General features: G+C 46.8%; 1 protein-coding gene across 2 annotated transcripts in view; it reads right to left on the bottom strand.

The window, feature by feature from the left end:
* Positions 1 to 6294: 6294 nt before the first annotated feature.
* Positions 6295 to 14477, bottom strand: part of LOC129603358 (uncharacterized) — a 395454-nt gene continuing 387271 nt past the window's right edge. The window contains exon 2 of one of the 2 annotated variants that reach the window (XM_055504152.1): positions 6295 to 12598. In XM_055504152.1, coding sequence (XP_055360127.1) covers positions 8235 to 10130 — 1896 coding nt within the window. In that variant the 5' untranslated portion in view covers positions 10131 to 12598 and the 3' untranslated portion in view covers positions 6295 to 8234. The remainder of the gene's footprint in view (positions 12599 to 14477) is intronic. The other variant, XM_055504153.1, reaches the window with a different exon arrangement.

A 14477-nucleotide genomic window follows, 5' to 3' on the forward strand; every position in this document is an offset into this window, starting at 1 on the left:
GGCGTCCTCCTCCGAGGAGCCGACAGGGACTAGAACAGCGTCCTCCTCCGAGGAGCCGACAGGAACTAGAACGGCGTCCTCCTCAGAGGAGCCGACAGGAACTAGAACGGCGTCCTCCTCAGAGGAGCCGACAGGAACTAGAACGGCGTCCTCCTCAGAGGAGCCGTCAGGAACTAGAACGGCGTCCTCCTCCGAGGAGCCGACCGGAACTAGAACGGCCTCAATATGGCCGACGGGAACAGGGACTGGAACGGCCTCAATATGGCCGACGGGAACAGGGACTGGAACGGCCTCAATATGGCCGACGAGAACAGGGACTGGGACGGCCTCAATATGGCCGACAGAAACAGGAACAGTAACTGAGGCCTGGTGTGACTGGCCAGGGGTGTCCGCTAGCTGGCGTAAAGATGGAGCTTGAGTTTGGCGTGGCGGAGCCGAGGCTTGAGCTTGAGCTGGGGCTTGAGCTTGACGTGACTGAGCTGAGGCTTGAGCTTGACGTGACTGAGCTGAGGCTTGAGCTTGACGTGGCTGAGCTGAGGCTTGAGTATGACGTGGCTGAGCTGAGGCTTGAGCTTGACGTGGCTGAGCTGAGGCTTGAGCTTGACGTGGCTGAGCTGAGGCTTGAGCTTGACGTGGCTGAGCTGAGGCGTGAGCTGGAACTGGAGCTTGGCATGGCTGAGGTGAGGCTAGGGTGGGAGTTGCTGCAGCCAGAGACGCTGGGGCCAATGGTGCAGCCAGAGACGCTGGGGCCAGTGATGCAGCCAGAGACGCTGGGGCCAGTGATGTAGGCTTAGACGCTGGGGCCAGTGATGAAGGCTTAGACGCTGGGGCCAGTGATGTAGGCTTAGACGCTGGGGCCAGTGATGCAGGCTCTGATGCAGGAACGGGTGCAGGCTCTGATGCAGGAACGGGTGCAGGCTCTGACGGGGGTTCAATGAAACCCAGGGCCTTGCGCAGCGCATGCTTCCAGGCGATGAGCAGGGCGGCTTCACGGAAGTGACGCTCCTTGATTATCGGGTTGGTCTCTGCCTCAGCGGGGTTCAGCCAGTGTGCAAACAGGAACAGGACCGGAGGGGCGCATTGGGCACGGATCCGCCGGAAGATGCTGTCCGGGATGCCTGCGATGGAGATGGGCATGTCGTATGATGGAGCGAGAGTGCCCTCTGCTGGCGGAGAGGACCGCTTGATTTCAGTGGCCGAGTCTTCTGGAGCCTGGACAGGGGAATCCGGCTGTCGTCGACGCCGTCTGGACCTCCGACGACTAGCTGTGGGCTTCACCTCCTCAACCGCCAGGGCTGAAGCAGGAGCTGGGGCCACGGTACGGGCTGACTTGGACTGGGGAACTATGGCGGTAGCGTGGGCATGGACTTGGGCCGATGAGCTGGTGTCTGGAACGGGAGCTGGATCTGCCTGAACGGCGTCTGGAGCAGGGACTGGATCTGCCTGAGTGGCAACAGGGAAGTGAGCTTGGCTTGACTGAGCGGCGACAGGAACGTGAGCTTGACTTGACTGAGCGGCGACAGGAACGTGAGCTTGACTTGACTGAGCAGCGACAGGAACGTGAGCTTGGCTTGACTGAGCGGTGACAGGAACGTGAGCTTGGCTTGACTGAGCGGTGACAGGAACATGAGCTTGACTCGACTGAGCAGCGACAGGATCTCTTTCCGGTGAAGCAGGAACAGCTGATGCGACGCTGGCGGGCGCCGCGCGCAGAGCGCGTGCCAAATCCCTCCGCACTACCTGGAGCCTCTCAAAAAGCGTCTGCACTTCCGGGTAATCAAGCCACCAGAATTCCTCCTCCAGGATAGCAATAGCTTGCTTTATGACGCGGAGCCGCACCTTTAGACTGGGGGCTTCCGCGTAATTCTTCGCGAGCTCCCCGAAGCACCAGCGGAGGTCCTCCGGCAGCCTCGCGCAGGAAAACACCATCGCGACTCTGCGTTGTCCAAGTACACAATAACAAAAAATCCCTTGCAGACCTTAAACAGATGCAAGACGCCGGCTGGGTCCGAGTGTGGCCAGATTGTACTGTCACGGCGCTCTAGGTAGCGGACCCACACGCACAGCGGAGACAAGGCTCAGTGAACAACAGGGTTTATTCGAGCTCGTGGTCAGGCAGGCAAGGGTCGGTACACAAAGACGGCAGGTTTCAGTACAGGCAAGGATCTGGCAAACGGTGGTCAAAAGACAGGCTTCGGTTGGACTTACGGCAAGGCGGTATCACAGGCGAGGCGGAAAGCAAGGTCAGGAAAACAGGATCGGTAACGAGACAATATGTGAGTTAACGCTGGATTGCTGGCAAGGACACAAAAAACAATCTGGCAAGGTGCTGGGCTTAGAGGTGGTGCTTAAATACTAAGTGATGATGACTAAATGACAGGCAGGTGAGTAGATTAGAATCGGAAGCAAGGCTGACTGAAACTAACAATGACTGAGACAGGAAGTGGTGACAAAATAAAACCGGAAACGACTGAGGGCAGTGGCTAAATGACATGAGCTGTGACAACAGGTAGATCAACAGAGTGGACTCATGGTTCTTTGATATGGACCTTTGAGATGTTGGCGTCAATTGGTGCCTGTGGTGATAGAAGCCAGTCTCCTGTTGTGGAGAAAGATTCAGGGTCCCTTATCTCTGGGGACTGAAAGGGATGTAGGGGCTCTTCAAAGGAGGGAGTTAAGTTCACATGTAGGTCAGGTTACCTCAGTCCAGACGTGGATTGCTACATATTACCCCACTTAGCTCACGCTGATCGAATGAAGATGGAGATCATCGTGAGGTACTTCCAGGCATCCACGGATGGCAGACAGGAACCTGTGGAACATTCTAATCCCATGAGTAGACTGGTGCTTCTCTACTTTTTTTTTGTATCCCCTTATAAAATCGAAGGGGAAAACCTGTCCTATGACTATGGGACGTCAAAGGAACTGTTGTGAAAGAGTGGGACTCAGTACTAATAACCTTCTAACCAATGGTGGTTACCTAGCAACATTTCAGTGTACTAGTAGTAAAGAAACTTCTAAATCAAAAGGAAAAATATCTGGCGAAAGAGGGCCAACAAATAGCCTAGTAAAAAAAAAAATAACATTAGGTCTAGTAAAACAAACAAATCTGCCATTACATGCTATAATCAATTAGTCAGGTTCCTACTGACTAAGCTGGTGCCTTTGTTACCTATATGTATGTGTGTATGTACTGTGTATATGTGTGAAGAACATCTTAAGGAGGAAAAAGAAGGGAAAGAGGAAGAAAAATTCTTTCCAGGTTTCTAAAAATCTAACTGTTATGATCTCCAAAGTTCTGGTTTTGTGGCATCGTCACCAAATCGTTTTCAAGCTGGTAATACCTTTTGTTGATCTTCAATTTGAGCTTTTAGAAAGCAGAGATAAGATATTCAGAATTTCAGCATGTAACCTAGACTTTTAAAGTTACTACAGTGGCGCCTGCATTAAATCACGCCTACGAACTAAACCGAATTGGAGCCTGGGCTTGTCAAACGACTCCTTAATATTCTCAATTATCTTTACATTAATAGTTTGAACAATCTTCATGCTAAATTCAGATAAGGTTACCTTTATCACTGTACCACGTGTTTACTGAGGAAGTCAGAAATTTCAACATTGTTCATAATATTCAGATCAAAGATGGTAGCATGTCATATCATTATCATCCTTTAATCAACTTTGATGGATTGTCTGTGTGTCCCCCACTTAGTACATAGTTCACAAAATCAAACAACAAAACAACACAATGACCACTAATGAATTAATTTGGGTTCTTTAGTGGGCTTGTCCCCCACTTGGGAACTTTTGGTGGGAAGCTTTCTGGTTATAATCTGTTAGATCGTTCTTCCTATGTGGCCTGTATGCCACTTGTTGAAGAGTGTTGCATGTAGTTTTGATTCATCTGTGTTTTGCGCGTGGAGGGTCATGGGCCTACGTCATCATTACCCCCCTTTGGCTATGAGGCACCACGACCAAAAGAGAGTGAGGGCGTCGGAGCCATACGATAGTAGGCACATGATAAAGCACAATGACTTGCAAATGCCGTAAAATTGTTCCAACCAGTTCTAGATTGAGTGTACAGGCAGGCCTAGGATGGCGCCTTGTTTGGTCAATGGATCAGCCTGATGTTGGAGGGTGTCCCAACGGTAAGGGTGCAGCATTGGACCTCTGTGGGCTGGTTGTGCAGGAGGGGCACAGGGTCACGGACTTGTGCCCAGATTCTGGAATGCTTGAGGTCTATTACTGGTTCCAAGCGGTTGAGTAGGTCTTGGCCTATCAATAGAGGAACCGTTTCCAGAGATGACACGTATACTGGATGAACAAACTTCATTGGACCAATAGACACATGGATCAAAGCCATGGCTGTAAGAATGGTCCCTGTAGGGGCGTAAGGTTGAATCTTTAGGGAGCATGGATGCAGTGTAAGCTGTTTGCCTGTTTGCTGCATCATTGATGTCAGTTTGCTGAGCAGTGCAGTAGATATTAAAGTGATGTCTGAAGCTGTGTCAAGAAGAGCCTCCTGTTTGAAGGTGTTTTCCAGAGTGACTGGTAAGTGAGGTTTTCGTGTAACCCCCCTTTTGGTGAGGTTACCAAGAAATTGTAAGAGGGGCGGGTCACCTGGAACGAGCGGATCATCATCCTTGGGTGACTCATTAGGGTCCAGCTGAACTACCAAGACTGGACTGGAAGACTCCGGTTTCTCAGCCACACATGTGTTGTTTGGGCTGGAATGTGTGAGTGGCCCAGTCCCTGTAGGGCTTAGTGGAAGTTCTTTCTGAACAATCAGATCTAGCTGAGGATCTGGCTGTACAGCTGTCAGTGACAAAACCTCAGCTTTCCTATTCTTTTTCTCTCTGAGGTCTTGGGCAACTTGTTCAAGTGTCTCCAAGTCCTTTCCATTGAGGCCCGAGGCGTCAAAGTGGGGCTCATGTGGGGTGTTTCTGTACTCCACATAACCATTTCTATTCTCCTTCTTAAAGGATTTGCGCCAAGGAGGACCAGGAGATATGTAATCTCGATGGTCACCGTTCTGTGCGTGTGGTCGTTCACCTATGTCCCCCCTTTGCATTCGGAAGTCACTTCCGTGCTGAGGGTTAGGTCGATCTTCAAAGGAAGCAGGGCAAGGATGTTCCCTTTCATACCTTATAGAATTTGGCCTTTTGTCAGACCAAGATGACTTGGAATGGCTACGCCATGGGTTAGTTTCCTGAAACCTGTATGGTTCATGGCTATCTTCAGGTCGATGAGATCTCCAGGGAGTTCTTTCGGTGTCCTTTGAGCCACCATCATAGGCTCCTTCTAATCTCAGAGGCAAATGTTTGGTGTCAATGTTGAACACAGTACTCGGTTCAGGATTCCTTGGATGAATCTCTTTGTGTTTTGCAAACCCCAACGATGCCAGTTCACGTAGGTGTTGGCTGGTGGAGTTGCGTGGATTTGCTGAAATGCCAAGATGACTGCTTGTAGCAGGATGGAGGTTTTTGATAAAAAGTGTTTTTAAGTTCAAGTCTTCCTCCATTCCTGGTTCATTTCTAGAGCCGAAGTAGGCTCGAAGAAGGCGTCGGTAGTACGCCTGAGGATCTTCATGTCGGGCTTGCTTAATAGCAATAGCTGCATTAAGTCCAGATTGGGAAACAGTATCACTGTATTCCCGCTCTAGAGCATCGCATAGCAGGTCATAATCATCTCTGATTATGCTGGGTTGTCGTTCAATGAAATTGCTAACATCACGACTCGAGGTTAATTTGATAAGATATAACTTATCATGGGTTGTAGACTGTGGATACCTTTGCAGGTAAAAGCTGATGTCCTTTAAGTAGCCGGTGGTATCATGAGAACCACCAGGACTAGGATCAAAGCGCGTGATGTTGCGTGCTATCTTATCCAAATCTCTCATAGAAGGTCTTTGTGATGCGTTTTGACCTAGAGGGGAAGAAGGCAATGCGTTTGCAACCACTGGTGAGGAGCTTCTGTGCGAGTATTGTGCCCTCAGTGGTTCAGGTGGGAGGTAGGAATGGAGTACAGCAGGTGGCGGCTCCTCCTCCTTGGGGGGGATTGCTTCCCTTTTTGTTTGCTGGTAAAAGGCCTCATGGGAAGTGTGTGTCTTCCCTATTTCAAAAGAATAATCAGGATCTCTCCTATCCGTAGCTAATTCTTTCTCATGTTTTTCTTGGAGGCGTTTCGTTTCGCATGTTTTGTTTTCAGCCACAACCAATTGATGGCGCAAGTGTTGGATTAGTCGTTCCTTCTCTAGTGTGGTGGAAATTTTCCATAATAAAGCAGATGAGAGAGTTGTCCTTTTGTGCGATTTATTAAAATAATAAAGAAAGGATAAAAAAATAAAAATAATGGGGAAAGCAAATAAAAACATGGATGTTGATCGTGCACATCAACAAACCAAAAACCAGCTGGGGAGATCAGTGCACACACCACGAAGGTGTGATGCAAAGAGCCCACGATCCTAAAGTTGTTTCTGCCTTTTAGCTTCTCTGTCCGACTAGGGTGGAATGTCTTTCTAACCCAATCAAATTACATGCACCATCTCCTCCCTGTCGCAGTGTGTGTGAAGATATTTACATTCTCACACCTGCATTGCTGACGTCCAACTATCTGTGAGAAAGGAGCACCAAGTCTCAACAGACAGAGACACAACTCCCCGACCTTGGGTTTGGGAGCTAGAGTTGAGAGTCTATCAGGCAGAGACAACCATTGAACAATCTAGGTGAAATGTCAAATGCATACAGTAAGACAAAACATAAGATATTAATTGCAGAACATAAGTCATAAATCATATAATAACTGCATAGAAGTAAGGAAGACACATAGAAATAAGGAAGAGACAATTTTTGCCATAACACTCCCCCCTTTTGATTACACATTAATCAAACAAGATCCTTGCAAATGAAACAATAAGTGTATTAAGTCAAAATTCAAAAATACACCTTCACATAAAATGCAAGTAACTTAGGGATAAAAGGTTGGGAGCTGTTTTTGGTGGGTAGTTATACAAGAATAACTTCTGTATCGGCATGTGAAGAAAATAAGCCCATAATCATATTCGTATCAGATTATATTTCGTGGTCAGATAGCCTAAGACCATCGTCAAAGTCATTAAGTGAATTAGAGTTGGGGTTTTTGAACATAGTGCATTGTGTCATTTGATACGAGAGTGTTGCTGGGGTCGCACGCATGATGAGACCTCTAACCAGTGTGATAACGCAAAAACCAAACAAGAGAATCACAGCCATCTCAATTATAAGGGAAACAGCTGCGGACATGAGAACAGATTTCCATTTTCCAGACATTTCGTCTAGCCAATTCCAAGGGAAAAAAAACCCTATACCAGAGTTAGCTGAGATTCTGAAGGCCGTGGAGCGCCTTCGCCACAATACCATTAGAATCAGTGTTATTCAGGATGTAAGTACAACATGCGTCTCCAAACATAACACAAACGCCTCTTTTCTCTGCTAACAACGTGTCTACGGCCATTCAATTGTAATGTAATAAAGACAATTAATGTATGATAGCCATACGTTTCCGGTGGGGTTCTGTTTCATATAATCTTAAGATAGATTTCATGCTTTCGGATCTTTAATTGTACATTTGGGCCTAGAGCGAATACGAGATTCAGGGATTTAACCAGAATGATGATGCGTTTTTCCGCTTGTGTTGTCTTTCATCTGTAGATGAAGGATAAAACTAATTGTAGCAGTGAATAAAGTGATTGTGAGCAAATTAAACACCAAGTCAACTTTAGGATATTTAAACTCAGTGTTGTAAATTATGTGAAATTTTCTCATTCAAAAGTAGTGTGCGAACTTACATGGAAACATCATATGATCAAGGCAATAATCAGAGTAACATAAAATGTCTAACACAACAAGGTTACAATTGATGTCTGTAACAATCTGCTTCTTCTTATTGAACAGTAGCGTTAGATTGTTTCCAACCTGTGTGTTGAAGTATTGACAGTTCGTTGGGGTTCTTCAGGTTGTGATCAGCTGATCACAGAGACACTTGGGATTTGTTATCACCGCCAGGTTTCCTCCCAATGCCGTCTGAGTCACTGTCACTCCCGTGATGTGAAGAGTCTACACGTCGTCCAGCGTTGGCAACTCAAGGCTGCTCGTGTGTGTGTTTTCTCAGGAGCGTGTGTGTAGATGTATGGTCTGATAGTGTGATTCACCGGCGCAGCTTCAGGCGGCGCTTGGCTCACACCTTTAGCTGAACGGTCAACGCAGCCTCGCCTCAGTGCATGTGTGAGCACAGCGAGGGTCGACCTTCTCAGTTCTTTTCGTCAGTGGTGGTTTCTCGTGTGGTGTAGATGTAGATGGAGGGTCGTCTGTCGGATCCGGGACCTTCCTGCAGTGGCTGGAGTGGATCCAAGTCGCTCTTTCTGCGATCTTCACAGCCGTGTTGGTCGTCAGAAGGACCTGGAAGGGACCTTGCCACCGCTTTGAGTTCCAGTGCTTCCTGCGAAGCTCCTTAATGATCACCCAGTCTCCTGGTTGAATGATGTGCAGTGGTTCTGTCGCCTGTTTGGGCAGAGCCGCTTTCACCTGCTTGGAGATTTGGGACAGAACAGAGGATAAGTTCTTACAGTACTGTAGCATTGCGTCTTCGCACATTTCAGTAGGTGGTAAAATCCTAGTCTCGGTCTCAGGGTGGAGTCCCATCATAGGAGGTCTACCAAATAGGATCTCATACGGGCTGAGGTTTGTTCTCATCCTTCTCCTCATTCTCATGTATGAGAGCACAATGGGAAGAGCCTGAGTCCACTTGAGACCAGTCTCTGAGCAGCATTTAGCCAGTTTGTTTTTCAAAGTGCCATTCTTTCTCTCTACCGCCCCTCCGCTTTGAGGGTGGTAAGAGCAGTGCTTTCTGATGTCGATGTTCAGAAACTTTCCCACTTCCTCGAGGGCTTGGTTTGCGAAGTGTGAGCCGTTGTCACTGCTGATTTTAGATGGAATTCCCCATCTGGGAATTATTTCTGTCAGCAAGGCTTTGGTAACTGCATGGCTGTTAGCATGTTTAGCTGGGAAGGCCTCCACCCATTTTGACCACATATCAACAATCACTAAACAATACTTTTTACCTCCTGCCGGCGTTAGTTCGATGAAGTCCAGCATTAAATGGTCAAACGCCTGTTCCGGTGGTGGGTGAGCTGCCAGTGGTTTGGCAGTCGTCTTACCTGGGTTGTGTTGGGCGCATGTCATACATGCTTCACAGTATTTTTGCGCATAGATTGAAAATCCCTTAGTGTACCAATGTTTTGTAAGAGCATCTAACATTCCCCCCTTTGATACATGGTCTAATCCATGTGTCAACTTCGCGAAATGGGGGAAAAAGTGTTTAGGTAGGCAAGGTTTGCCGTCGGGCCCATACCAAACGCCATGGCTACTGGTGGCGCCATTCGTCAGCCAGAGCTTGCGTTCCTGTGGGGTAGAGAATGTCTGAAGATCAGGGAGAGCAGAGGGAGGAGAGGGAGGTTGGGTAGAGGTGGAGGATAAGAGGCAGGGAGCAAAGGGAAGGGAATGTCGAGCAGCTGCCTTCGCAGCAGCATCAGCACGTGTGTTTCCAGCAGAGATGGGATCAGTGCCCCCAGTGTGTGCGGGGCACTTACATACAGCAATTGCAGCTGGTAACAGAATTGCGTCGAGCAGATCAGCAACCTTATCATGATGCAAGATAGGTTTGCCATCAGATTTCAAAAACCTTCTGTGTTTCCACAGAGCACCAAAGTCATGTGTGACGCCAAAAGCGTATCTGGAGTCTGTGTAGATAGTAGCAGACTTCCCTTCAGCCAATTTACAGGCTTCGGTCAGTGCGATCAACTCTGCAGCCTGAGCAGAGTAATGTCCTGGCAAAGGGCCAGACTGTAAAACAGTATGAGAGGTGCAGACTGCATATCCAACCTGACAGCGGCCCGAAGCAGGGTCTCTAGAGGCGGAGCCATCAACAAAGAGAACGAGGTCACAGTTAGGAATTGGCACCTCCGACAGATCTGGGCGCGGAGTGCAGACCTGGTTCAACACCGAAACACAGTTGTGAGGCTCGCCATCGTCAGGGCCTGGAAACAAAGTGGCTGGATTAAGCACATTGCACCTTTTGACAGTAATGTTTGGCATTTCCAGTAAGATGGTGTTGTATCTAAGCCATCGGGCTGTAGAAAGATGTGATGTTTTTTTTGTTCCAGAAGGATCAAAGACACGGCATGAGGAACCAGCAGGGTGACACCAGAATAGCCAACAATGTCACGTGATGCCAGCACGGCTTTCTCTGCCGCAGCCACTGCTCGGAGGCATCGGGAGCCCCGCAGCGACTGGGTCAAGCTTAGCAGAGAAATAGGCTACAGGGCGCGGACGTCCTCCGTGATCCTGTAAAAGGACAGAGGTCATACAACCTGATTTCTCATCCACTGTTTGGGTGAAAGGTCGCATAGGGTCAGGTAGACCCAAAGTAGGAGCCGACTGAAGAGCAAGTTTGAGGTCGGTGAACGCCTGTTCAGCCTCAGACGTCCACGTGAGACAAGAAGTGGACGATGAAGACATCTGCATCAGAACCCTGAGTGGGGCCTCAAACAGTAAAGTTAGGAATGAAGTTCCTACAATAAGAACGAAGACCTAGAAAAAACATCAGCTGTTTATACGTGCACGGTTTAGGCAGGTTTCAAATTGCTTTAACTCTGTTGGGTGAGATGGATTTGCCATCAGCTGTAATTACAATGACCCAGAAAAATGACCTTTGTCTGAACAAAGTGTAATTTAGACAGGCTTTCTTTGTGGCCTGTAGCATCCAATGTTTCAGTATCTTAGTGGTGTCTGCAGTAACGCCATCTATGGCTTCCTTTAAGAGGGTGTTGTTGTTTACATGGTCTGTGGTCAGATTTAGGTGTGATGACCACTGGTTCACATCCTCTGATCAAACCTACATCATGTCTGTGTGTGAGCCACAGGGAAGCAGGGCTTCCTGTAAGGCTGAGTGTTGGGTCAGAGCGTCCTCTGAAAAATGAAAATAAAAACAAAAGCGTGTAATGTGTGTCATTAGAATGTGGAGGTACCCAGTTCACTGTTTGCTGCACATGACAGGCAGAATAAAAAAAAGTTTTCTAAAGTATGCAAAGTAGGTAAATACGTCACATGGGGTCAGAAGTCGTTCACCAGTCTCCACCCCGTTGACATCTGTTCACGAAAGGACCCACGTCCTGCATCTGTCTCCATCATGTTTTCACAGAGGGACGTGTGGAGCTGTAGAATAAACATCAAAAATCTTTTTCGTTCGTTAGTAAAAGAAATCGCAAGCGCAGACCTGTGTTCATCCCAAAAGAGGGAAGTTGAGGTCAGTTTGTGTGTGTGTGAAATCATAAACAAGCTGTGATGCAGCCTGTGTGAGGGCCTCAGTTACAGCCCCCCCTCAGCAGCCAATGATAAGAGCACAGCTGAGCTGAAGTTAACACCAACAAAAGAGGGATTATTTAGAATGTCTGTAGATGTAACCTGCACTCCGTCTGGAGTGGAAATCAATCAAATACCTAAACTACACATGAGATCTCTTCCTAAAAATTTAACTGGGCATAAGTTTAAAAGCAAAAATGAATGTTAAGGTGTCTTGCTGTCAGATGTTGCACATGACAGTGAAAGAATAAGTTTTTCTTTAATAATCTGGTACGTACAGTCATTATTATTACTTCTCTCTAATAGTCGTCTTCCCTTTAATAGTCATTAATAGTCTGTTTCAGTCGGTTTCAGTCTTCCTATAGTCTGTTTTTTGTTTTTTCTACAGTCTGTTTTGTTTTTCTACAGTCTGGCCAGACAAACCTATATTGTGCACAAGTATTTTTAGAAACATGGAGGATTTTATTACTGAATTTGTTGCAAATTGAAATAGTTTAAACCCATCAGACTGTAAAGTCATGCAGCAGTTGTCATTTAGCTGTTTGTCATATTTTTAAAATCACTCTGTGGGATTTTTTTTTTTTTGAGCAAAAAGCGATTCTTCATTGCAAGCAGATAAGCATGAACATGAATTTGAGCGTGTATCAGCTGTAAGCGTGTTTCTTCATTGCGTGTATGAATGTGTGTGTGTGTTTGCGGTACCGTCTTGTACGTCACGTGAAAAGGAACCGTCACCTTCCTCCTTCCCCAACCATCAGTCTGATGTGAGCGCCAGCGGGTGAAGCATTTCAATGGGACAGTTGTTCCTCGATGACAGACCTTTCCTGGATCCTCGGTTGCAGCTCTTTTGGGCCGATCACGTCTGAAGCCTCTCCTGTTGTTTCAACCAGTGTCTGTGTCAGAGCACGTCTTCTCTGCTGTTGCTCTGTGCTTGTTTTCCTTTGCTGGTTGTCATAAGCAGGTGTCTGTGTCAGACACACACGCTTGTAGTAGCTGGTTCATCTGATGAGCCCAGAACGTGATGGCTGCAGACGTTGTGGGAGTCTGTGAGGCGTCCATGCTGTGGTCTGTGTCCTCCAGCTGCTGTGGTGTCAGAGCTTCCACCCTGTTCTGGTTGTTGGTCGGCGCTTCTTCTCCTTCGGTTCTTCTGCTGATGGTGGGAAAGGAGTCCAGATCCGGATTTACCCTCATCGCGCTCAGTTCTGCATTAGAATAGAGAGCAGAAAGAATGGGAGCATTTGCTCTTGGCATGACATGTGTGTGTGTGGTGTGTGTGTGTGTGGCGAGTGCAAACAATTCTTCCCCAGAGTTGTTATCTCCTTTTTTTTTTTTTTTTTTTTTTCTCTGTTACTCTCATCTCTCTTTTGTTTCTTTTAGGGGTTTCGTTTTGATAGTTTTGCTTTTTCAAATCTCATCTTTTGTATCTAACTTTTCTTTTAAGGTGCGTATGTCCTTTTACACTAAGCGATTCTCCTTTTGAACCCATAACCAGTTTCCCACTCATGGAAACATGAAACGCACTAATAACCATATTTACTTTTTACTTTTAATTACTTTTACTTTTGTAATGCTGCAGTCTGGTGGTGGAGACTTAGATCGCCCCGAACCCATCTTTCAGAGTCCCGGCGGTTTTCTGCCTTAGATTTTTATGTGTTCCGGCCGGAACCTTCCCAAAATGCCTTTTTATCGGACGTCTCCGTAAAAAGGGAACCAACCCGATCTGGCGACAGAGTCTTTCACGAAGTACTTCCTCAACGTTAGGCCCCTCTAGGCCCGGGGCCCTCGTCTCTTGAAAATACTTCACTCTGCAAACGCACTCCCTCTTTCAGAAGCCGTCTTTTATACTCAGTCCCCCACGTGTGGACCACGCACAGATCAGAAAAACATGTCTGTATCCTCAGTACAGACGGAAGCTCGGTTCCACGAGCCAACCCTTAGCAACCACCGTCTCGACCACCAGGGCACACTTTGACCTAATTAATTTTTTTACCCGAATATTAAGTTTTTTAATTAAAAAAAATTGTTTGGTCCTAATTATTATATTTTAGATGTTTTCAGCCACATAGTCGTTTTAGAAATATTATCTCTTTTCCTAGTTATATTTTCTTTTTGTTTTTTCCCAAATTAAAAGGAATCTCTCTCACCGAGCTGAGCCAAATTAGGATTTGAGTTTGAATCTGAGTTCGTGGATCTCGTCAGAGGCGATCCAGACGGGTGAGCAGTCCTCCCAGCTCTGAATGTCTGTAGAGGTTCGGAGGCTGAGCGACCCTAGTCCTCAGGACTATCGTCCCTGGTCACACCGTCCAGACGACCTGCTGCGGGATCCTGCCGACAACGCCAATTTCTGTGGTGGAAATTTTCCATAATAAAGCAGATGAGAGAGTTGTCCTTTTGTGCGATTTATTAAAATAATAAAGAAAGGATAAAAAAATAAAAATAATGGGGAAAGCAAATAAAAACATGGATGTTGATCGTGCACATCAACAAACCAAAAACCAGCTGGGGAGATCAGTGCACACACCACGAAGGTGTGATGCAAAGAGCCCACGATCCTAAAGTTGTTTCTGCCTTTTAGCTTCTCTGTCCGACTAGGGTGGAATGTCTTTCTAACCCAATCAAATTACATGCACCATCTCCTCCCTGTCGCAGTGTGTGTGAAGATATTTACATTCTCACACCTGCATTGCTGACGTCCAACTATCTGTGAGAAAGGAGCACCAAGTCTCAACAGACAGAGACACAACTCCCCGACCTTGGGTTTGGGAGCTAGAGTTGAGAGTCTATCAGGCAGAGACAACCATTGAACAATCTAGGTGAAATGTCAAATGCATACAGTAAGACAAAACATAAGATATTAATTGCAGAACATAAGTCATAAATCATATAATAACTGCATAGAAGTAAGGAAGACACATAGAAATAAGGAAGAGACAATTTTTGCCATAACATCTAGTAGTAGGTGTGTTTGTTTTAACTGGATGGACATTATCGTGGCCATCCATTCCAGCATTGTTATCTTATCCTTTTCGTTCAAGGACTGGGTTAGGGCATCAGCAGTGAAGTCTGTTAACAGGTTGTCAA

This window comes from Betta splendens, chromosome 19 (assembly GCF_900634795.4).
Source record: "Betta splendens chromosome 19, fBetSpl5.4, whole genome shotgun sequence".
Lineage (NCBI taxonomy): Eukaryota > Metazoa > Chordata > Actinopteri > Anabantiformes > Osphronemidae > Betta > Betta splendens.